Genomic DNA, 22,524 nt, shown 5'->3' with positions numbered 1-22,524 from the left:
TGACTTCTTATTAAACATCTAATTGAATTAACTTTAAGTTACACAACTGTAATGAAATGAACTGTCTTCAAAATGTCGTGCAGATCTTATCCACCAGATGGCGCTCTGTAATAACAAAACTCCAAAGCAACTCAGAAACGATGTTACAGAAAAATAAGCTTTATTTTACAGAAACTCATAAAATACATGTAGGAAATTAGTATTGTTAATCAAATTGTGTTTATTTTAGGTACACAGTTAGTAAAGCAGATATATTTTACATACTTAACGCTCCTGGGTCCTTTCACATTTTGTGTTACTGTAATTTTTGGCATTGATGAAATATATATAAAATGTGGCATGATTGTGTTGTTTAGGATATTGTATTTTATTTCCATTGTTTCTGATTTCCTTTTATCCTTACCTAAATAAAGCTCACATTCTTACACTCGCATTCAAAATTTGTTTAGAACTGCAACAATTTTTGTAACTAATTCTCTGATATTAAAATAATTAAAAACTTTGTATTTCAAAATTCCTATATTATAAATCTACCAATCTCCATAATTAATAGGTGGTGAGGAAAACCTTCTTTGACATTTTACTGCTTCACATTTAACCAGTAATTTATCCGTTTTGGAGGCACAATGACCTCAAATTATAAACAAGTCAGACCACAGAACTCCAGCTCAAGATGTTTATTCAGAGAATCAGAAGTTACACTTAGACCAACTACTTAATACACTCAACTCTACAACTTCAGAAACTGATTAGGTCAATGAAATGCTTAATAAACTCTGGAGTAGACAAATTTAGCCTGAAGCCTTTGTTACACACACTTCTACTCCATCTTCTCTTCTGGTCATTTAGCTTTTGCCTCCCAGGGTGTGCTTGTCAAACAGGTACTCCGCCATCTTGTTGTTGTGGGCATCCATGCGGGTCAGGTTGGTGATGTAGTCACCGAGCTTCTTGATGGACTCCACCTGCTCGTTCAGGTAGTGGGACTCCAGGAAATCGCACAGCTGAAACAGAATTATTTAATTTTAAACAAATCAAATGTCAAAAAAAAAACATGATTTAGATTTTTCACCTACATGGGGATCAACACGATCAGAGGCCAATTTGTGCAGATCCAGCAGAGCCTGGTTGACATTTTTCTCCAGCTGCAGAGCACACTGCATGGCTTCCAGCCCACTGCCCCACTCATCCTTCTCTGGTTTCTATAAAATGGAAAACAGTTACAGTTCAATTTTTTTGCAGTACGCAGCAATAAATTTGCTTCAAGTTGCAATTTAATCAAAATGGCTGCTACGTGTCTTGTTAAAATAGTTGTTACCTTGATATCCTGGAGGAAGATTCGGCCTCCTCTCTTGTTCTGGAAGGACAGCAGCTTATCGGCGTGCTCCCTCTCCTCCTCACTGTTCTCCTTGAAGAAGTGGGAGAAGCCCGGCAGAGCCACGTCGTCGCGGCAGAAGTAATAAGCCTGTCGAACAAACACGAGGCAAACCATCATTAAAACGACTCGAGCCCCATCATTATTTGGCGAAAAACAGCCGCGTGAGTAATGGCGGAGGCTAGCAAAAACAACTGCAGCCTCACCGTGACGCAGCATTTTATTTAACGAGATGGGGCCGACTAGTTAAGGGCAGACCAACTTAACAACTCAACTTAGTACACATTTTTCTTACCATAGAGGTGTAGGTGTAGGAGGCAAACATCTCCATGTTGACCATCCTGTTAATGGCGGCCTCGCAGTCGCGGTGGTAGTTCTGACGCACCTGGGATTCCATCTTGGCTGGCGTTTCTTTGTGCTTTTTTTAACAAAAAGAAAACGTAGAAAAATACAGCTTTACGTCGACTTCTTCAGTAGTGTTCAAGTATTAGCAGGATTGAAGTAGCGCTGGAAAGTAGTCTGCTAGGTTCAAGCGAAGAATGAAGTTCCGTTCAAACACTGTTGAAGCAAGAACTCCTCGAGGCTTTGTTCCCCGTTCTGTGCTGGGAGGCGACGCTCCTCTCTATTTATACAGTTTGGGCAGACCTCGTGACAGACGTCAACGTCATCCTGCAGGTTTCCGCCAATCAGCAATCGAGGGTGAGATAAGATGGATCGTAGTGTCGCTTTTATGAGACACAGCTTTAGCACAACACAGTGAAGCGATCAAATTTCATTCCCTCCTTTATTGATTCGTGGAAATGGTGAACCGTCGCGTTTCTGTTTAACATGATGCCACCTGTGATGACAAGGTGTTTTCTCAGAATTACGTGAAGAAAGAAGCCAAATAAGCAATTTTTCCGAATTGTTCATGTGAACTATGTGTACTGATTATATAAGATATTTTGCTTAAACATAAAAATTGACACATTTGGCCTGAATCTAAGTAAATTAATGATAACTCTTAAAATATGCTGCTGTGTCCTCTGAGCTGTCTCTTATGAAACACACAAAGGTGTGCAGCCACAAATTGGGGGTTGTTTTGGAGCTGGTTGCACTGAACCACTAACGTGCAAGGGAAGCCAAGGCAGGTTTTAAGTATAGCACAATCCAGCAACAAGACAATAAGTGTATGAATAAAGTTGAAATACAGACTTAGCAGATTTCTAGAAGTTGTTAGATTAGTGGAGAATAAAACCTGAATGCTGCATGTTTGGTTCTGGGGATGGAGAGCAGACTAGAACCATAAGATCTGAGTGGTCTAGATTTATAAGCTAACAAAAGTATTTTAAAGTGGAACGACTTTAGAACCGGGGGGGACGTGCTCCATCTTCTATCTTCCTGGTTTTCGTGGGAACACCAGCAGCAGCTGTCCGATTGTCTTTTTAGGCAGTCTTGCTGCAACAATCAATTCGACTAAAGATTAATGCAAGAGTTTCTCAAGAACCTATTGGAACATTAGTTCTTTAATCCTGGAATTATTTTCAGGTGATAGAAGGCTGACTTTGTAACTGTCTTTATGTGTCTCTGAAAGTTCAGGTCTGAGTCCATCACAATAAACCTCGATTTTGGCCCAGATTAGTAATTTTTAGCTGCAATCAACTGAACCTGTGTGCTGACGCTTCATCATTCCTCTTTAGGTCTACAGATGATTACTTCAGGCAGTGGCACATCCACACAGCAAATTCAAAAGTGTTAAATGTTTTGGTGTTAGTAGGCTTTGTGCAAAAGTAGAGTTAATTTTACTCTAATAGAGTCACATTGTGTTTATGTAACTCTGGGGTGTATATTGTTAGTAGTAGTTAAAGTCCAGTGTTAAAACAAAGTATTTCTGTATTAAATCTAGAGGTGTTAAAGTGGAATCAGTAACTCTTGACTTCTTAACTCTGAACTCCTCCAGCGGCTGTAACACTAAAGTAGTTCATTCACTGACTGGCCCCAGAATCACAGGTTCCCACCGACTGAAGCCAAGTCATTTCAGGACAATTTACTTTCCACATGTCTGAGTTATTCACTGCGCTTGGTAAGTAAATTTTTTTCTGACATGGTTTATAACTATTATTTTGAGTTCAACTCAAGCTGTATGACAGACATCAGGTTCGCCACACGGCTAGGTGTTAGCATAGTTAGCTTAGCATGCCGAATGTTTGCAGAGCACAAGTGTTGGAAAAAGAATCGAGCTGGTGAACATTCAGTCAAATTCTTGGCTAACGAACAGATCCGTAATAATCTGGAGTATTTTTTTTTTTTTCATGATGTTGAACGTTTACACGAATACTGGTCAGATTTATCTGAAAGTGTTGAAATCAACATCTATTGAAGTTTCACAAATCAGAAAAAGGTTTCACAAATCACAAACATGGTTTTAAATATTCTGCTATTAGAACAGAATAATCCAGTTCAGGATTGAAGAGTCTAGGTGTTGTAGTTCTGGAGCTGGAGCAGTGCTAGTGCAACCCAGATGCAACAAAAAAGTGTTAAAATCCCCCTTTACTGAAGTTTCACAAATGAGATGACATGTGAAACATATGCACATTATTCCACGTTGGGAATATAATATATATACATATATATATATATATATATATATATATATATATATATATATATATATATATATATATATATATATACATATATATATATATATATATATATATATATATATATATATATGTTTTGTAATTGCGGTGCACATTTAAAAATAAATGCATTTGAGAAAATCATTGCCTCTTTATTAAACGTTTATTTTTAAAATAATTTTTACAAGTTCAAAACAAGAAAATACCTATTTAATATTAATGACAAATAACTCTTATGAAGTAAAAAAATACTTTGTGAGAGTTCATATTAAGATCTAACACTGAATTAGTGTTGGTAAGTGTTAAATGATTAACTCCAGCAGATTTGATATTGGACACTTAATTAGAGTCAAGGTACCAACTCTCCAAAAAGAGTTAAATGAACACTTTCTGGTGTGGACCCACATAGACACTTCAAAAGTGTTCAAATCAAATCTGACAGAGCTCATCTGGGCCTGCTGGATCTGGTGACATCCTAATGTAGAGCCGTGTATCAGCATTGTTATGGTAGCTTTCCATGTCACTGTTTTTTACTATTTTTGTGAAATAATTTGTCATCGTTTCAATGTCTTTGGATCACAAACACTAGCAATTTAAAGGACGGCACTCTTTTGAGATCCTCTTTAATTTGACCTTTACTGAAACACAGTAGCTAATTTTATGACTGCACAGAGCCAGTGGACTGAACTTTTTACTTCCTAAAACACCACATGACTTTTAAAACCGCTGACGTGGCATTAGGATACGACCAGAGCGACTTTCAGGGCTTTACTCAATAGCAGAGCAATGTTGCGAGACGTTACAAAGCATGAAAAGGCCTCAGACATCATGTCATTGTAGGAAACATTAAACCAAGGAATAATCTGGTGACATTTTTATGAACAAAGTTGCTGTCTTTCTCCTAGTAAGAATTTGACTGCGGAGGAACTCCCAGGGTTGGGTTTTGTCAGGACCTCGGCGTACTTTAACTTTAAATCTGACGTCCGAACCTTTCAGACTCACGGTAGACATAGTTTGAAACATGTGGCAACAGTTTCTCTATTTGTTTTAGTAATTTGTTATAAATATATGTTAGCACACGTTACCCTAACAAAGTAAAAGAGACTGACACGTCAGTAATTTTCCACTTGTTCTTGTTGTTCATTCCATCTGTTGCCTCATTCAGTGTTAGGGCTTGTCTTCTTGGCCAGCTGCTTTGTTTAGGACCTGTTCATGCAGCCCTACTTCACAAAGCAGTGTCGTTAACTTGTCAACACATTTCAACAGACACACTTCTACTCGTAAGCAAATAGATAAGAAATGAATGCCAACAAAATCGGTGTCTGCAAACCTGCAGAGGTTGGCAGGAACACGGAGTTCCTCTGTGACTCATCGATGGCCGACGCGTAACGAACGTTCCCTGCTTCTGTAAGCGGCTCACGTTGCAGAGCAGGTCCACCCACCATCACGTAACCCGAACTTCAGTCATGGAAGTGTCTGCTTGGGTATTTGGGTTGTAAATAATTGAATAATAACAATACTACTTTTTATTTTGTAGGTGCCTTTCTTCACCCTGAATGTTACATTACATAGTTTAACGTAAAAACAGACGCAATATTAAAATATACAGTAAAATCATTTTTTAAAAAATGACTCCTATCCTGTCAGTCACAATCCTAATAATTTGTGTGAACATTGAAAGTGTTTGGTTTAGTAGTTTGGCGTCTTTAACAGTAGGCAAAGGGCAACATTTTGACTTCATTTAAAAAAAAAAGAAGACTTGATAAAAAGAAAGGAATAAAACCAATGTGCCATTTTCCTCCCACCTTTTGATTATGCATCAGTTTGTGTTAGTTTATCATTTAAAATCTTAATGGAATAGATTGAAGTTTGTGGTAACAAACTTGTTAGTATATAGAACTACGTAATTCCCTAACATACGCAGATAGATTTAAACTGAATGACATTTATTTGTCTTTGATTAAAGCACAAATGAATGAGATTCAAGAGGTCACACTGGAAAGTTGTCTATGAAAACACGTGTGTGTACAGTAAACAGCTCAAGTTAAAGGGGAATTACACAAATGCAGAGTGTTTCCATCCTTTTAAGAAAAATACTGTAGCCATTTCAGCTGGATTATTTACGCATGGTGACCTTAGCTGTACTATCTCACCAAACTTTTATCAACCTTTACATTTCAGGTGGCGTTAGGTGATAAATAACTGGTCTCCAAGTTGCCTTTTCACCTTTAACTCTTTAGTTTCTGTCCTTCATGGAGAACTGAGTCAGCGAAAGTAGACTTGAAGTATTCGGTTACAACTCCTGTAGAACAGGCTACGTGTGTAAGATAAAGCGTCATGAAAAACTGCAAACAGTCTTAGAAATTAGATCGTCTCTTGACTTTAAGTGCTGATAGCACGTTTTTAATTCGATACACTAAATTTGGCTAGGCATGGTAACAAAATGTAACTTTTTTTTCAATTTGGTTTATGTTTCCTGACACATTTTGCAATCTTTGCTTTCATTGGGAACTCTTATGAAACCTGGAAATATGTGAGACAAACAAAGTGGAAAAAAAATCCCCACGAGATTAGAGGAAGTAACCAACTACATTCCTGGTACTGAACAATGCTAAATATGTGAAAAGCCCGTTCCTTAACATGTTCACGTCTTCATTTAGAAATAAAAAGCAACCGTGGTCTAAATGTTCTGGAAGGTAAACCTTAACACGGGAATCGGTCAGTTTTCACAGAATGTGTTTTATACCATTCAGCTACCAGAGACTGCAAATTGAAATTAGCATGGGGGACTGAATCTGCTTTATTTACACAACGGACGAAAGAGTTTAAAGAGTTTATGTGCATTAATGGGAATTGTCCCTTTAAATGAACAGAGAAATAGAGAAATGAAGCAGAAATAGATATGAAATTAATGAAGAACAATAAAACCTCAAAGACAGAAAGTTGATTTGCATCACAGCTGAAGTCCAGGAACGTATCTCTGATCCACAGTTTAAAATCTACACTTTATTGTATGCAAAACTTTTAGCCAAACTCAGAGAGTGACTCTGCATTTCTGCCAACACCTTTCCATCTCTTTGTCTGTCATATGACACTATTAGTCAGCTTTTTTTCAGAAGCAGGACGTGAGTCAGCGCTAAAAAAGTGCCGTGTCACTGTTGTGACTCGGCATTCCTCGGTTTCTCAGTTGCGCTTCCTGGTACTTTGTTCCTCTACGGGTTTGACAGCAGCGAGAGGAGACAGGTCTTGTGACCGCAGAGGCGTTTACGTCAGCAGGTCGCTGGCTGGAACCAGTTTGGGAGAAAACTAAAAGGGAAGCAAAACTGGTTCCTGAAAATGAGATGCTAGGAGCAAATCCCTTTTGGTTCATGTCGTCTAATTATGTGCCGCCTGCATCTCCGTCCACAGTGAACTGAGTTTTACTAAGTGCTGCCACAGACTGAGAGGTTTTCTGACACATAAATGGCAGCATAAATAGACCACAGTGGGGTTTTTTGGGGGGTCAAATAAGTTTTAAGATAACAGTTTGTTTGAAGGAGGCCATGTACGAAGAACACATAAAGAACATGGTGGAAACAAGAGATTTTTAATATCACAAGTCATTATCCAACAGGACAATGATTCTAAACACATCAAAACAAGTTAATGGATAAAGCAGGCTAACATTAAGCTAGCTTTAAGCTAACATTGCCCTCCATAAGTCTACCCAGCAACCATTATGAATATTTATGGCCTGTGCTTAAAAAGTTAGATCTGACAAGAAACTGACCAGTTTAAATGAACTCCACCAGTTTAAATCAGAATCAGAGAGGTAATATGTCCCGTCCAAAAAGCTCTTTATTCAGAAAATGTTTTCAAGCTAGAAAGCTAATGTAGTAGCAGATTTTATGTGGACGTTAAAACACATAAGCTTCTGTATGACATCTTTTGGCCACAACGTAAGATATTAGCACCAAGTCCATCTACATGATGCCAAAACCCAACTGTTCTATGCTTGGCTATTTAGAAATAATTTCTTGCAGAAGGCCTGGACTCCGTCAAAGTTTTTAATTTAACCCAACTGCTAACGTTTGGCTGTGACGTAGGTATTGCGCCAGTTTCGCTGTGAACAACCATCCTGCACTACGAAGAGAGAGCTACTAATCTGAACGAGGCGGCTGTTAACGTTAATTCAAAATTTGGAAGTGTGGCCAACATGGACTGAACGACTTCGTTCGTTTCCTCTGCTGCCATTGCCAAAACTTTTTACACAGGACAGAAAAATCGATATCATTCACAACTTCTCCTTCTGTTTGCTGATTGGTCCGGTTAGAAACTGTACCGGAGAAATTCACTTCAGTGGGAAGAAGCCCAGACGGAGGAGCGAAGAGAGATGAGAGTGGAAAGAAATGGTTAGGCTGGCGTATTAGCAATAATACAAAGATTTCTGGGTAAAATATAAACTAGCAATAAAATTTATTCTAAATTTGTAAACTCAAAGCAACAAATCTACAAGTGAAATCTGGTAAGCATACAGAAATGCATTTAAGAAAAGCATCAAGTTACACAACAACTTGCATACTTTGTGTAATTCTCATTTAATTTAGGGCTTAGGACAGAAACGTACCTGGTGGGTCTGTGGTAACAAACATTTTAAAATACATTTAATTTCACAATTTCAACACAGATTTTCACACCTTGAAGAGAATGCTTACACTGCATAGTGAATCTATGGCCTCTGTTACAGTTCTATGGTGCAGTAATAAAGACATACAAGCAAAAAGTACAGTCATTTTTAACTGAGTGAGCTTTTTTTTTGCTAACTCACTGACAGTCCTGTTTACACTTGGCCACAGATGCAGGCACAGTTCCATGAATATGCCACTGTTCTTAACACAGAGCCTCCTGGGAAGACTAAGCTCAGTCACTTTAAGCAGTTAACACTACAAGTCATTCTGAACCCCATGATGATGACACTTCAGTCTGAATAGACTTCTGGAGTGTAACAGTAAGGCAGTTAGGTAAGACGTTAGACTGATCAAAACTGCATATATGTACCTTGTTAAGGTATTGATACTTCTTGAATCTTTTATACGTTTCGTCACGTTATAAACCACAAACTTCAGTTTATTTCATTGGGATTTTACATGACAGGCCGACATGATAATAGTGCGTCATTTTGAAGTGAAAAGAGAAGGATACGATGTCATAAAAATCAAACAAATCTCTGGCAAAGTTGGTACTCAGGTCCTTCACTCTGACAACCTTGAATAAAATCAAGTGCAATAAAATCCTTTCAGAGGTCGCCTAATCCAAGTGTACAAACTTGACTTTGTAAATTCTCTTCTTTTAACTTCATAATTATGTGCCATTTATGTTCATTTGTCAAGAAAAAATAAATAAGACTAGTGGCGCACCAGTTGCAGTTTCCTGGCCAATCACCAATTTTTAAAAAGCTTCACCAGCCAATATCGATTTTTTTTGTTTCAAATTAGGGATGGCCGATATTTTTTTTATATGACTAATATTTCTCTAATAACATTTCTCTACTGATGAGACCAGAAACAGAAAGTAAAAATCGGTTGTTCATCTCGGCCTAGTTTTATTAATCGGACCGATACTGACATGTTAAAAGAAATTCTTAATATCAGCTGATACTGATTGTAGCGCCGATATATCATGCATCCCCATTTGAAATGTCTCCAAATATAGTGACAACAATCTTTGCAGAGGTAGAAAATATCGGTTTCACCTGTAAGAAGTCGGCCGACCGCCGATCATCTAAAATTAAGAATCTTATCGGTGCGCCTCTGGGTTAAAAAGTTATGGTAATTAAAATATTCAAAGGGTCAGAAGACTTCTGGATGGTACAGTACTCATTAAAACAGTGATATTTCAACAAAGGCTAGTCACAATAACCACATTGTGTTTAAGACCAGACATTTCAACTCAAAATGAGAGTAAATGAGCTGAAACCATGCGATACAAGCCCCGCCCACTAACCCTGCTGCGGTTTGGCCAAATCGAGCCCAATGTCTCAGACTTTAAGGCCGACACCTTACTGACAACTGTCAGATTTTTAATAGCATTATCCAATATGTGTGTAACACTGATAAATCCAGAGGAAATGAAATGATTTCAACACAAAATATAACATCATGTCAGCACCGTTCAGTTTGAATTGCACTTTTTACTTTGACAGTATGAAGGATTACCGCCTCTGCTCATTTCGATCACAGTGGAAAAAAAATTGTGTGAATAATAATAATAAAAAAATGGTCCTCATATATTTGATATATTTTGGACAGAATGTAAAAAGTGAGTAAATCATCTTGCATATTGCTGTTAATAATTAACCTGATTCCTCCTCCTGCCAGAACTAATAACCAAACATCCTTCTGTCATCTCTGCTGCTGGACGGGGCCGGCGTCTCACGCGGTCGGAATCCACACGCTTTTCCACTGGACCGCGTTTCTCCACAGGTCTTCCAGCAGGGACGGGGGAGGCTGAGCCCAGTCTGGGGCCGCGCCGCGCCCCTCCCCGGCCTGTTGCCAGGACAGCCTGAGGGTTTTCAGCGGGCTGGTGCAGGTGTGCTGCAGGTACTGACACCCCTGAAACAACACACAGGAGAGACACATGATCAGACTATATATATACACTGTTTATTATATTTAACTATGGTAGCGCGTCGTCCTCACCTGGGCGCTGCCCCAGTACCAGATGGCCTTGATGACGCTGTGATTAGCCAGCGCCACCGTGAGCTGGTCTCGATTTCCTGTGATGATGTTCACCAGACCTGCAGGCAGGTTAGAGGACTGGAGCACCTGATGAGGACCAAAACATGCTTGAAATATACAAATCTGAATGCAGGTGAGATCAGGGAACCAACTTAAAATGAGATTTTGAAGATTATAAACCAGGGTTGCACTGATGGAAAAACTTTGGCTGATAATGAAAATCTATATTATTGTCGGCTGATAACAGATATATTTAAACCCTTTCGACAAATGACCAACTAGGGGTGAACCGATTCCGATTTAGGCCAATACCAACTTTTTTTTAAATGAAAAGTTGCTAAATATAGTGATAAAGTTGCTAAGTTGGCAACAGCGGGGTGACTCTTAGCCTATGGCAGAGAAAGAGGGAACAGTAACTGCGTTTTCATTGATCATGTAACTCCACAATTTGACATTTTGAAACAAAATTTTCTTGATGGAAGCACACCAATTTTGATTTTTGATAAAACATTTTGCAGCTATGATGAGATGGTTATTCGGCCGTACCGAAATTGGTTTATTTAGCAAAACTGCAATGGAAACACTTTTTTTTCGCATCAAACGAGTCACATTGGTCAACAAGCAGATGTTGCCAATGGCGAAAACCACAAAGAAAAAGATGACAGGAATCTCTCTGAGGATGATTCTATAGCATGTTTCTTAAAGACCTATTACGTAAACAAATTTATTCACTTGTGATTTTAACTGCATTTCATATTTAATGGAAATTTCTATTGTGAAATTGTGTTTTTTTCTAATATATTTACCAAGTTTTGCGCAAATTTGTAATCAGCTAGTAGCTAGTTGTCAGACTTTTGTCAGGAAAGACAAGATTAGTGAATAAGTTCGGTTTCACATGTCAATATCAATTTAATCAATTTTCCAAATTCAAGGAAATTGAAGCTGATTGATTGGCCGGCCGATATATCGGAGCGCCCAATGGCCAACCACGTCCCAAGAAACACAAACGGCAATAAGATGTTATCTAGTTGTTATTGGCCCAGTTTCTTTTATTGGATTCATTCTGAAATGTTTAAAAAATTACTAGCAGAGGTCAATACCGATGTTAATGCCGATATATTGTGCATCCCTAATATGAACTTCAGAAATATGTTTTTCGAGTCTCTGTATCTGTTGCGTCAGCGCTGGACTGCTCTTTTACCTGAACAAAAGCCAATGCGGGGAGTGGAAACCTCTGACTGGGCACCATGACGACCGCGTTGCCTGTTGCGATGGCTGCCCCGAGAACGGTTACCAGGGAGAGGAGGGGCGCGTCGTCGGGTAAGACGATCCCGACGACCCCCAGCGGTTCGGGGAAGGAGAGCGCAGCGCCGGACTGGGTCATGGGCTGAGGAAGAGGAGGAAGACGGTCAACGCTGATCACAGTGATGCGCGGCGCTGCAGAGATGCTAAGGGCCTCACCGGGGAGCCACCTTGTACTTTGTCACAGTACGCCGCCCAGACGTTGAGCCGGCCAATGCTGAGCTCCACCTCTCTGTCTGCTTCCTTGGCTGGAACCCCCAGCTGGGCACCGACCGACGCACAAACCTCCTTCCTCCTGGATTCCAAACCCTTAGCCAGAGAGTAGAGCGACTGAGCGCGTGCAGACGGACTCTTCTTCATCCAGCTGAAGGAGGGAAGGAGTGTTGGAATAATTCTTACTGGACTTTGACGTTAAATGGGTCTGTGGAAATAAATACGTTCTACACAGCAGTTTTAGCTTCACCTGGTTCAAATTATGAAAAATAAATCTCCAATTAAGCATCTTTCTCTGTCCAGTTAATAATTGTTCATACAAAAATAAATCAGAAGGTCATTCCTACACTGCAATCACGTTAAGTCAACCAGAAGGGGCTGAGCCTTTCACATTTAGAAGTATTTTACTTTACATGCAGATGCATCTTTTGCTGCAAATGATCAATTGTTCACTAAGTGAATGCTTTGTTGTTGTTTTTAAGGAAATAGAATGTTTATTTTCTTATTCAAACGAGGAATTTAATCAGTTATTTCCATTTTTCATGTATTTTTTAATTTTGTACAAAACAAACTTAAGCAGATAAATAAATCTGCAGAAAGTGGCAATTTTCTTTATCAAATAAATTGTTGGAATAATCGATTAATCGTTGGAACAATCGATTAATTGTAATCGACACGATACTTGATTGCTAAACTAATCGCTGGCTGCAGCTCTACTCCGCCACACACACCACTTTGTGTTGCTCGGTCAGATTTTAGCGTGTGATCACCAACTCTAAAGGTTTACAGAGTTTTGCCAGCAGCTGTTCGGGATCGGAGATGATGTGTTTTTCACAAATCGTTTCATCACTCTCTGTTGATGATTAATCTCTGGACTTTGTTCAGACACTGTCTGACTCAGCAGGAACAGTCTTATCTCGATCACATTGAACTATGGGGGAATGACAAGAGGAGCACGGGAAAATAATAAAATGTGTTTTGTACTGTGTCTGAACTTGAAAAGCTCAGTTTAACCATTGCTAGGTTCTGTATGTTTGGACACGTTTCCAACATACATTTGGTCAGCCCACATGATACAAATGACAGGAAATGTTTAGTGTTTATTTTTAACTTTCTTCCTGTTGGCTGCATTTTTACTCAACTGTAAAGGGACAAAATCTAGTTTCTGAATGTTTTTTCCTTTCCATCTTTAATATTTGCATAAACAGATGTGGGCTGGTTATTGACTGTGCAACCTTACAGATGTAGGTTTATGAAAATATTTGTACGTTAGAGGGAGGGATCAGTTTTGTTAAAGGTTTCAAGTTTGTCCTCTTTTATTTAAATATTTTGTGTGTATTTTTCTTTGTGTATTTGTGTTTTTTTCTTTCTGTGTTTTTTCCGTTCTTGCTTTTTTCTTTTTCCTCTTTCTTCCTTTGTTTTTTCTTCCATTCATGTCTTTTTCTTGTTTTTTGTTTCTTTTTTCCCCCCTTTCCTTTCTTGTAACCAGCTGAATAAAAACTGTCTCTCTTCCTTAGTTAAAGAACATGTTTCTTTTCATTGTGCTGTTTGTTTTTATCCGTGAATATGTGCTCAAAGTTCTCACCCAGGTTGAACTTTGATCGCAGCCTCCACGGCATTCCGGACGTCTTTGCGGCCTCCATCGGGACAAAAGACCAGTACGCTGTCGCCCCCTCGTGCCTGAACAGCCACACTGCAGCCTGACACCGATTTACATGCTTTCCCGCCGACAAACTGAGGGTATGACTGAGGGATGCTGTCACACAGAGAGATAAACATTTACCTCTGTGCTAGCTACTCCATAGTGTACTGTTTAATCTGGGGAGAATTAAAACTTGCCTGTCACCGTTTGGGCTATCAGGAATAACAACCTGGGCAGCTTCTGTTCCAAACTTTGAGTATTCCAAAGAAACAGGAGACGGGCGAGGAAGAGCGGACGAAAAGGAAGGACGCAGGAACTGGTACAGACCCTGGAGGAGAGATAAGAATCGTTATTAGTAGGACTGCACCAATCAAAAATCTTTAAATAGCGTGGCCTGTCGACTCCAATTCTGATCGATACTGATTTGTTTGTCTGAAAAGTTGCTAAAGCCAATGAAAAATCTGGGGCAAAAATTTAAACTCAATCTTCACAGCTGCTCTCTGTGCCGTTTGACTGAGCGTGAGCTTGAAGATGATTCTTATTCTACAAAGCAATGAATGATTCAAGGGGACTGAATACCGTCCTTCACTTTGCAGTTACAGAATTGTTTGTGTTGTATTGTCCAAACCACATGTTGATGTTTATGGTTGTAATGTGACAACATGTCAAAAAGGTTAAGGGGAAAATATCCTGTAGCTCTGAAACACTGAATGGACAGATTAGCATTTTGCTCCTGATGGTTAAATAACTTGAACATATTAAAAACTATAAATATTTGTTTTTGAGCTCATATGTCTATTTATTCCATCGGTTAGCAGCAAAAAGGGGGTTCGAAATGAAAATATTACTTATTGTGTTTTACTGCAGTCAGCTGTGTGGCTTCACAGGTATCAACAGTCAAACTGTTGCCATGGCGAAAAAAAGATCCAAACTCACCTCCTGTCCTCCGTCGGTGCCGGTTCCGCTGTCTTTGTGACCGGAAACGGGAAAACAGGGATCTGAGACGGAGCTCGAGTTCACCCACACCGAGCCCACAGACAGACTGGGGGGAAACAGTCACAGGAAGTGGGTTGAAAAAAAAAAATAAAAAATCAACAAGAGTTTCATGATTTTGGGGCTTCTACGTTACAAATATTAGGAAGGAATTTTGGAACATTTCCACTTAATAATGACAGTAAACATGACTACGTGTTACTCGATATATCAATCATGGATATGAAGTAAGGCTGAGGCAGCAGCTTAGTAGAAGTAAAAAGTACTGCCACCTGCAGGTGAGAGTTGGCATCACTTAAATCCAAAGTTGTTGTTTTTTAACAATTTTAACAGAAAATTTGCAATAAGGTAACAATTATACACTAGCGTGAACAAATTCTGGGGTCTGGTGATTTTGCGTTAATTTCCACGATTGAGAAACTGTTAAAAATTGGAGGAACTAACTTAACAGTTTTAAAAATATTTTCAGATATTAAAGGGCCAGTGTTATGTGTTTTCCAGGCATTTAGTGCCATTTTATAGCATAATACAGTAGCTACATTACCTTCAGCTCCTATAAAAATGTGGTATATATCAAATATAACTTTAAATAACTTTTACTTCATAAATTAACATCTTGAAATTGGCACTGTCTCTTTAAAAACTCCTGCTCGTTCTGAAACTTCGCCTTCAGCAAGTCATCACAACATGGCTTCTCTATTAAACTTTTCACGTTTTATTTAAGTAACATTGCACTGAGAAGTAGCTCATATAGTGAGCTCAGCAGATGTGCAGTTCGACCAGGTGTTTGCTAATTGCTGCTGGCTAGTCTGAAGGAGCTGAGTACATCCGCTCTGCCAGGCAGAAGATTGGAAATTGCAGCTCTGAGGAGGAGCGTCGTCTTACAAGGCAGAGCTGGGTCTGCCCAGGTGTTTTGCGCAGCTGAATGGTTGCCATGGAGATCAAAGGATTTCTCAATCATGCATGAAAGAATCATAGCAAGCGATTGATGAAGGACTAACATTACGACATGATTTAAGGCTCAAAAAAGTCGTTTTTACATAATACTGCCCCTTTAAGAGTGATGCGATGATGCGTTTCGGTGACATAATGAAAACATGTATAGCAATGTGGACCTCTTGGCGGTCTCCAGAGCCAGAGTGAGGTCTTCAGTCCAGATGGACGCTGCGTGGCCGTGAGGGCTGTGGTTCCCTGTGTGGAAACAGAGCGACAACAATGACGGCGCCAAACACACGGAGTCAAATTCTACTTAAATATGTGACTGATTCAATTAGTAACAATAAAAACCATGTAGAAAGCCATTATGTTTCAGCAACAGATGCCATTCCCCAAATTTCAAAAATGCTTTTGTAAAGGGGTGTTTAAATTGTTTAAAGAGTTGTTTGTTTACCCAGCAGCACGGCTTCTGTGTTGCTCCTGAACGTCAGCAGAGGCAGCAGCGGTCCAGGAGGGGGGGAGACCACATACGGAGAGGAGGGGGCCGCCCCACAGAGCACCGTGGGCGGGTACTGGGCCCCGCTACTGGCACCGCAGGGCTGGACCAGCTGAGGACGGGGACACAAAACGGGAAAACATTTTAACCTCGTCCTGATTCCATCAGCTGGGATATAAAACTCATGTTGAGAAAGTTTAAGTGTCTGTCAGATTTTTTTATAGCATTGAAATTTCAAGACAAAAGTACCACTGTGGAGGCTGCACAGTGGTGCAGAAGGTAGCACTGTTGCCTTGCAGCAAGAAGGTCCAGGGTTCGATTCCCATGTCTTTCTGTGTGGAGTTTGCATGTTCTCCCTGTGCATGGTGGGTTCTCTCCAGGTACTCCTCCTCCTCCAACAGTCCAAAAACATGACTGTCAGGTCAATTGGTCTCTCTAAATTCTCCCTAGGTGTGTGTGTGCATGGTTTTTTGTCCTGTCTGTCTCTGTGTTGCCCTGCGACAGACTGGCGACCTGTCCACGGTGACCCCGCCTCTCGCCTGGAACGGAGATAGGCACCAGCACCTCCTGACCCCACTAGGGAAAAGGGTGTAAGCAAATGGATGGATGGATGGAAGTTCTTGGTCAATGTTTACATCACAGAGCCAAATGTTAGGCTCGAAAACAATCTGGTGCTTTCACATGTTGATGCCATAAAAATCTCCAATAACAAAGAAAAAAGTCACAAGTCACATTGTTGATAGTTGCTTTAAAAAAAAAAAAAGTTCTTAGTGGGGTCTGAAAAGTGGCTACATATAGAGATACACTGAATAAGTTGGCAATAGGGATTTCTCTTGTCAACCTAACAATTGGCCACGCCCCTTAGTGTCTCCTGGCACTGCCCACTTTTGTGGAACTGGTCTGGAGGCGGGGTTTTGCTTTCACACAGGGGTCCATTTTGCTGCATTCCAGTCGCCTGTGAAATGGGAACTTCAACGTGGCGACGCCCATAAACACTGTTTGCAAACATCGTTTTAAGCTTTACTTTCCATTAGCAAACATCAATTTTCATTTGTTCGGATTATATGTGCAGTTGCTTGAATGTAACATTAATTTAAGAAGCACCTTTACATGTGTGTCTTGTAAAATAAATTTGCTTCTACCACAGCTTACTACCACTGATGTGAGGAGTGGCCATTTTGAAACGTGAAGTCGGTCTTATAAGTCGTAACTGGTGGTAGTCGGAGTTGATCCCATTTTCCCAGTGGGGGGATGCGATCTCGGAGTGCTTTGCAGATGACTTTACCATAGTTTCGACTACAGCTGGAATGCAGCATTACATTTTTAAGCATTCGTAGCTTCCTGAGCCTTTGTAACTAACCGTCGCCCCCTGCTGGAGAGCCTCCTGTACTGCAGCATCCACCAGGACCCTGTCCGCGTCGCTGCTCAGTGGTACACTCTTCATGTCCGCCATGCGCAGCTTTAGCCGGGCCACAACGCTGTCCGACACGCTCTCCTGAACACACAGCACCCAGTGGACCTGAAGGCACAGAGAACAGTTTAGAACGCAACGCTTTGGTGGATTTACAGAAAACACGAGACAATTTGCAGCCGCTTCTCTCCTCCCACCTCGTTCTTCTTCTTGAAAGCAATCTGTATGACTTCATCCACGGCGCTGTCAATGTCAGCTGACTCGAAGATGATAAAGGGGCAGGTGGCACCAACGCATGAGGAGACAGACACGGGGATGCCCATCCCCGCTGAGGCCTTACACAGAGCCAGCCCATCCTGAGAGAGCAGGGTGAAAGGTCAGACATAAAAATAATCCAACAAACAGATGCTAATTCTACCGTCAGACAGGTGACACACCTGCTTGTTGCCACAGTAAGCGATCAATCTCACGTCGGGATTCTGGGACACTTTGGCGCCCAGCGTGACATCACTTCCTGTTAGGATGTTAAGAGTCCCGGCAGGAAGCCCTGCTGCGGTAAAGAGCTGCGCTAAGAGAAGCGCTGGAGGGGCGGCGCTCCGACCGGGAACGACAATCACCGAGTTACCTGGAGCAAACAGGGAGCACCGGTACAACAACCTGCTACAAGTGTTTAACTTTCTTACAATGTGTAAAAATGTTCTAAACACAAATTTCAATGTTTTACAAGAAATGTATGGGAAAGACCAACACAAAGTAAGACATTGCAGATTTTTTTATGCTTAAAAATAAAAACTGAAAACAGAATCCTATATTTAAGGCCGACTTGCTTCTTAAAATGAATCCAAGACATTTCAAGGCCTTAATCTTTTAGATACAAGAATGTAAAACTTCATAAAACATTATGAATGGATATAAAGACATACATCTCCACGCAAACTTTGTCCAGCCAACTGCCGATAAATTTGAAATTACAAATGGCAAATGCAAAAAAAGATAACTAGCAATAATATTTTAACAGCTAGCTACTGGCAGCCCCCTCCAACTCCAGTCGCAGAACATTAATTTAAGACTTTAAGTGCATTTTAAAGCTTGTGGTTAAGTTCAAGGGGTATTAAAGCTTTTCAAGGCACAATAAAAACATCTTAGGCCTCATCCACACGTAGCCGGACATCTGGGAAAACAAATACATTTTATGCAATTTCTTTTCCTTTCATCTACACCAAAACTGTTTAATATCCCTAAAACTGATAAGAAAAACTACTTCCAAAGTCAAGATATACGTGTGTACATGAAAAAACAGAGATTTGGTGTCATTCGCATTACAGCCTGCGACAAATAATGCACCACTACGTCCACAGGTTGATGATTCAAAATCGACATTTTCTTGTTCTTTTTATTCTAATATAGTATTTAAAATGAGCTCAATCTATGTACATAAATCTTTCCAGACAAATGACCCTTTTGGTGCTATGTTTAATTGCTAACAGGAAGTTGGGGATGTTTTGAAGCAATCTGACTGGCTGATTAGTTTTGTGCTACACTGCCCCCTATGGGTTTGGCATGATATATTTTTTTTAAGCGATGTGGCGAAGATATTCGTTTTCATAAAAAAAAACACAGCTACGTGTGGACAAAGTTTGAATGTTTGAGACTATTTTAAAGGCTTAGATGTAAAACAAAAACTGTATTTGAGGTCCAGATGTGTGTGTTTTACCCATGGCCAGCGCCGGTAGGACTCTGAGCATGAGAGAATAGAGAGAACAATCATCAGAAGAGACGACTACAACCACGCCTGGAAGACAAAACGATAAAATTAATTCAAAAACCTTGAAAAAATAAAAATAAAGAAATGACACAGCATCGCTGATTTCTCACCGACAGGCGTCCAGCCGGGTATGAGCGTGTCTCTGAGCTGAGCCCAGCCGCTGTAGTACTGCAGCAGCCTGACCAGGGCGGCGGGCGAACAGGACGCCTCACACAGCGCACACAGCTCCGACACACACTGACCGTGCAGCCCGAGGACGCCCACCAACCTGTTCGGGGCAGACATGACGCCTCCACGTTAGCGGCTCAAACAAAGCCCGGCAGAGCGGTCTGGGTTCGGCGTGGGCGAGTCGAACCTCAGCAGGGCCTTGGCTCTCTGGGAGCAGCTCAGGCTGCTCCAGGACATCCAGCCGGCGGCGGCAGAAGAAGCACACTGGGAAACGTCGGCGTCCTCGGCGCACGCCGTGCTGCACACGACACCGCCTGGGGACGAACGGGACGGAACATGAAATCATATTTCTCATCAAATGTCGTCAGCTGACACGGATGCAGCCGTCACCTTTGGAATCAGTCAGGGAGAGGCTCCGTCTGTCTGCTGGCAGGATGAACTTCCCATCCATGAAGAAACCCAGAGAACGGGAGTGATGGTCCAGCCAGGCCTGATGGAGAACAGGAGCAGAAATTAATTCTTAAACAATATGAATAATATGCTATTTTTACATATTTGCTAGAAACTGTCACTATCTCATTAGCGTATAACATGAGACAAATGATCTGTGAAATTCTTTTTGTAGAAGTTCGCCTGCTTCCGTCTGCAGAAATATACCGTTCAGTCAGAAACAACCAATCAGAGTGGAAGGGTTGGGGGGGGGGTTGTACCACTGTTAATCACTCAATGTTGCTAAGGCTAGTTAGCATGGCCGCCAATGAGCAGTTTCAATCTAACTGTAAGTTGTTTCTGCACTATTAGCACATCGAGTGGTACATACATGAGCATGATTGACAGCGCTAAGCCCCTCCTCCTGGCTCTGGTTGGTCATTTCTGACTGAGCGGTGTGTTTCTGCAGATGGCAGTAGGACCACAGCGAGGAGGCAGAAGAGCTCGATGTTTTTATTTTCACTGATTATTTGTCTCATGTTATACTGTCATAATAGTTTTAACAAATATGTAAAAAAAAATATAATACATCTTTATTAAAGTTACATAATAAGTTTTAATCTTATTGAAGCTGCTGATTTACAGAAAAGCTTGGGATTAGATGAGAGTAAACTTCTTCCCACTTCCTGTCCAGATATGGGATTTAAAATCAATAAAGTAATTCTAAATATGGGTAAACATTTAGTTTGATTTTATTTTTGTTTTATTTTATAATTTTCCCCTTAACAAATATGTTACTTATATAATACTTTTTTTTAATTTTAAATAAAATAAACTGTTTAATTTCTGCCTACTGGCTAAAAGTAATGAGCATCTCTTATATCTGGTCTTAACCCTCCGCAGCGAGGAACTCACTCATCACTTTTCTTTAAATAAGTTCTTAGAAATTCTGATTTTAAATAACTGCTTCAGGTACATTTATTTTAAAAAGAATTATAGTGGTAAAAACACACATGTTTAAATATTGTGGGAATTTTTCTCTCCAACAAGTTGAACTTCTTAAAATAAAAAGGAAAAAAAGTCAGTTGGAGATTATTCTGATAATGTTGTGACTTTTTACACATCTTTGCTAATGATACCAACAAATCTGCCTCACACTACATTCTTTCAGCAATTAAAAGCTCTGATGGGGCAAAAGTGGTAAGAATGACTCGAAGTGAGGCTCTCAGTTTATTGGTGACCAGGATGCCTCCTCTGTTTGACGGGGACTGGTCAGACTGGATGGACCGTGGCAATTATTGACAGACATCAAAGTCCAGAGCTCAACCTTGAACTGTACTTTTTTCCCCCCGTAGTTTTGTGTTCTAGACGTATAGAAAGTCTTCAGTTTTCTCCAGCTATAAATCTGTTCTGTAGGACAGAATGGAACGAAACCAGGGCCGAATCTGCAAGAACCCGGGGTCCTGGGCTGGAGCCAGATTTGGTGCCCATTAAAGAAAAATATATATTTTACATATGAATTAATAAATAGTCCTGTGTATCACTGAGAATGACCCAATGATGATAATAATTAATATATTCCCTGGCCAGCAGCTCCATGTTGAGTCCGATATATTTACGATAACTTGATAATATATAAATACTTGAGTACAGTTTAAATTCATAAAAAAAATAAATATTTATGCAACTCAGCTCATATGGGCCAAGTAGATTTATATAAATGCAATGTTTGCAAAACATGCTCATGTTTCTACAAGCTAAATGTTTTTACAAAACAGAAATATTCAATAGTAGCTTTTCATTGCACGTAACAAATAACTGGACGAAATGTTCTCTTTAAACCTGATTAGAAGAAGTTACTATAGTTTTGTTTCTGTTTTCCAGGCTATTTTTTTAAACCTCCAAGAATACACAATAATTAAAATTGCATATGTTACAGATATTTCGTAGCTCGTTGTTCCTGTCCACTGATAGAAGTCACATGTTTGCCTTGTGAATTTCAGTCAGCTAACAGTTAATGAGCTTCACATGGATCAAACAGGGCTCCACTGGTCCTGCACCACTGCTTTATATACACATGTCTATGCAGCCACATATAGGCTTATTAACGCAACTACAGCGAATTTATTACGTTAGCCGCAGTAAATTAGACTGGAAAACTCACCTGAGCAGTGGCAGTGCTACTAGCTGCAGCCGGTCCCTGCTCCATGCTTTGAAAAATGTCGTACACCGTCGGGTTGGTGCTATCAGCCATAATAGTTCGGACTCGGTATAAAAGGGAAATCACGCCGTCTCCGTTTGGGGTCTAACTATAGAGCAAGAATTGGAGATTATAATACAAGACCACCGACCTATTGCTCTATATCCACCGCGAGAGGGTTCACTCCTACTTATTTCCGGTGTTCATGTTCCACCACCAAAATGTGTTCGGTAGCATGAAGTCATCACATCATTGCGCTT

At 40.3% G+C, this 22,524-nt stretch overlaps 2 protein-coding genes across 2 annotated transcripts; both read right to left on the bottom strand.

Moving 5' to 3' along the window:
* Positions 1-662: 662 nt before the first annotated feature.
* On the bottom strand, positions 663-1,988 carry LOC102238129 (ferritin, middle subunit). The gene is made up of 4 exons (XM_005802769.3): positions 1,668-1,988; positions 1,316-1,462; positions 1,074-1,199; positions 663-1,001 (listed from the first exon to the last, which is right to left on the bottom strand). The coding sequence occupies exons 1-4, from the start codon at positions 1,767-1,769 to the stop codon at positions 846-848; spliced, it is 531 nt and encodes a 176-aa protein (XP_005802826.2). The 5' UTR covers positions 1,770-1,988; the 3' UTR covers positions 663-845.
* A 6,436-nt stretch (positions 1,989-8,424) lies between these two features.
* Positions 8,425-22,458, bottom strand: aldh16a1 (aldehyde dehydrogenase 16 family member A1). Its single transcript, XM_005802770.3, has 17 exons — positions 22,229-22,458; positions 20,026-20,125; positions 19,823-19,949; positions 19,578-19,735; positions 19,417-19,494; positions 18,140-18,327; positions 17,900-18,058; positions 17,652-17,810; positions 16,250-16,403; positions 15,975-16,050; positions 14,803-14,908; positions 14,064-14,194; positions 13,810-13,980; positions 12,171-12,375; positions 11,911-12,096; positions 10,671-10,796; positions 8,425-10,583 (listed from the first exon to the last, which is right to left on the bottom strand). Exons 1-17 carry the CDS (start codon positions 22,316-22,318, stop codon positions 10,404-10,406), a joined length of 2,394 nt encoding a protein of 797 aa, XP_005802827.1. The 5' UTR covers positions 22,319-22,458; the 3' UTR covers positions 8,425-10,403.
* Between the last annotated feature and the right edge of the window lie 66 nt (positions 22,459-22,524).

The sequence above is a fragment of the Xiphophorus maculatus genome, chromosome 16 (assembly GCF_002775205.1).
Source record: "Xiphophorus maculatus strain JP 163 A chromosome 16, X_maculatus-5.0-male, whole genome shotgun sequence".
Lineage (NCBI taxonomy): Eukaryota > Metazoa > Chordata > Actinopteri > Cyprinodontiformes > Poeciliidae > Xiphophorus > Xiphophorus maculatus.
This window is presented reverse-complemented; position numbering and strand designations above follow the sequence as displayed.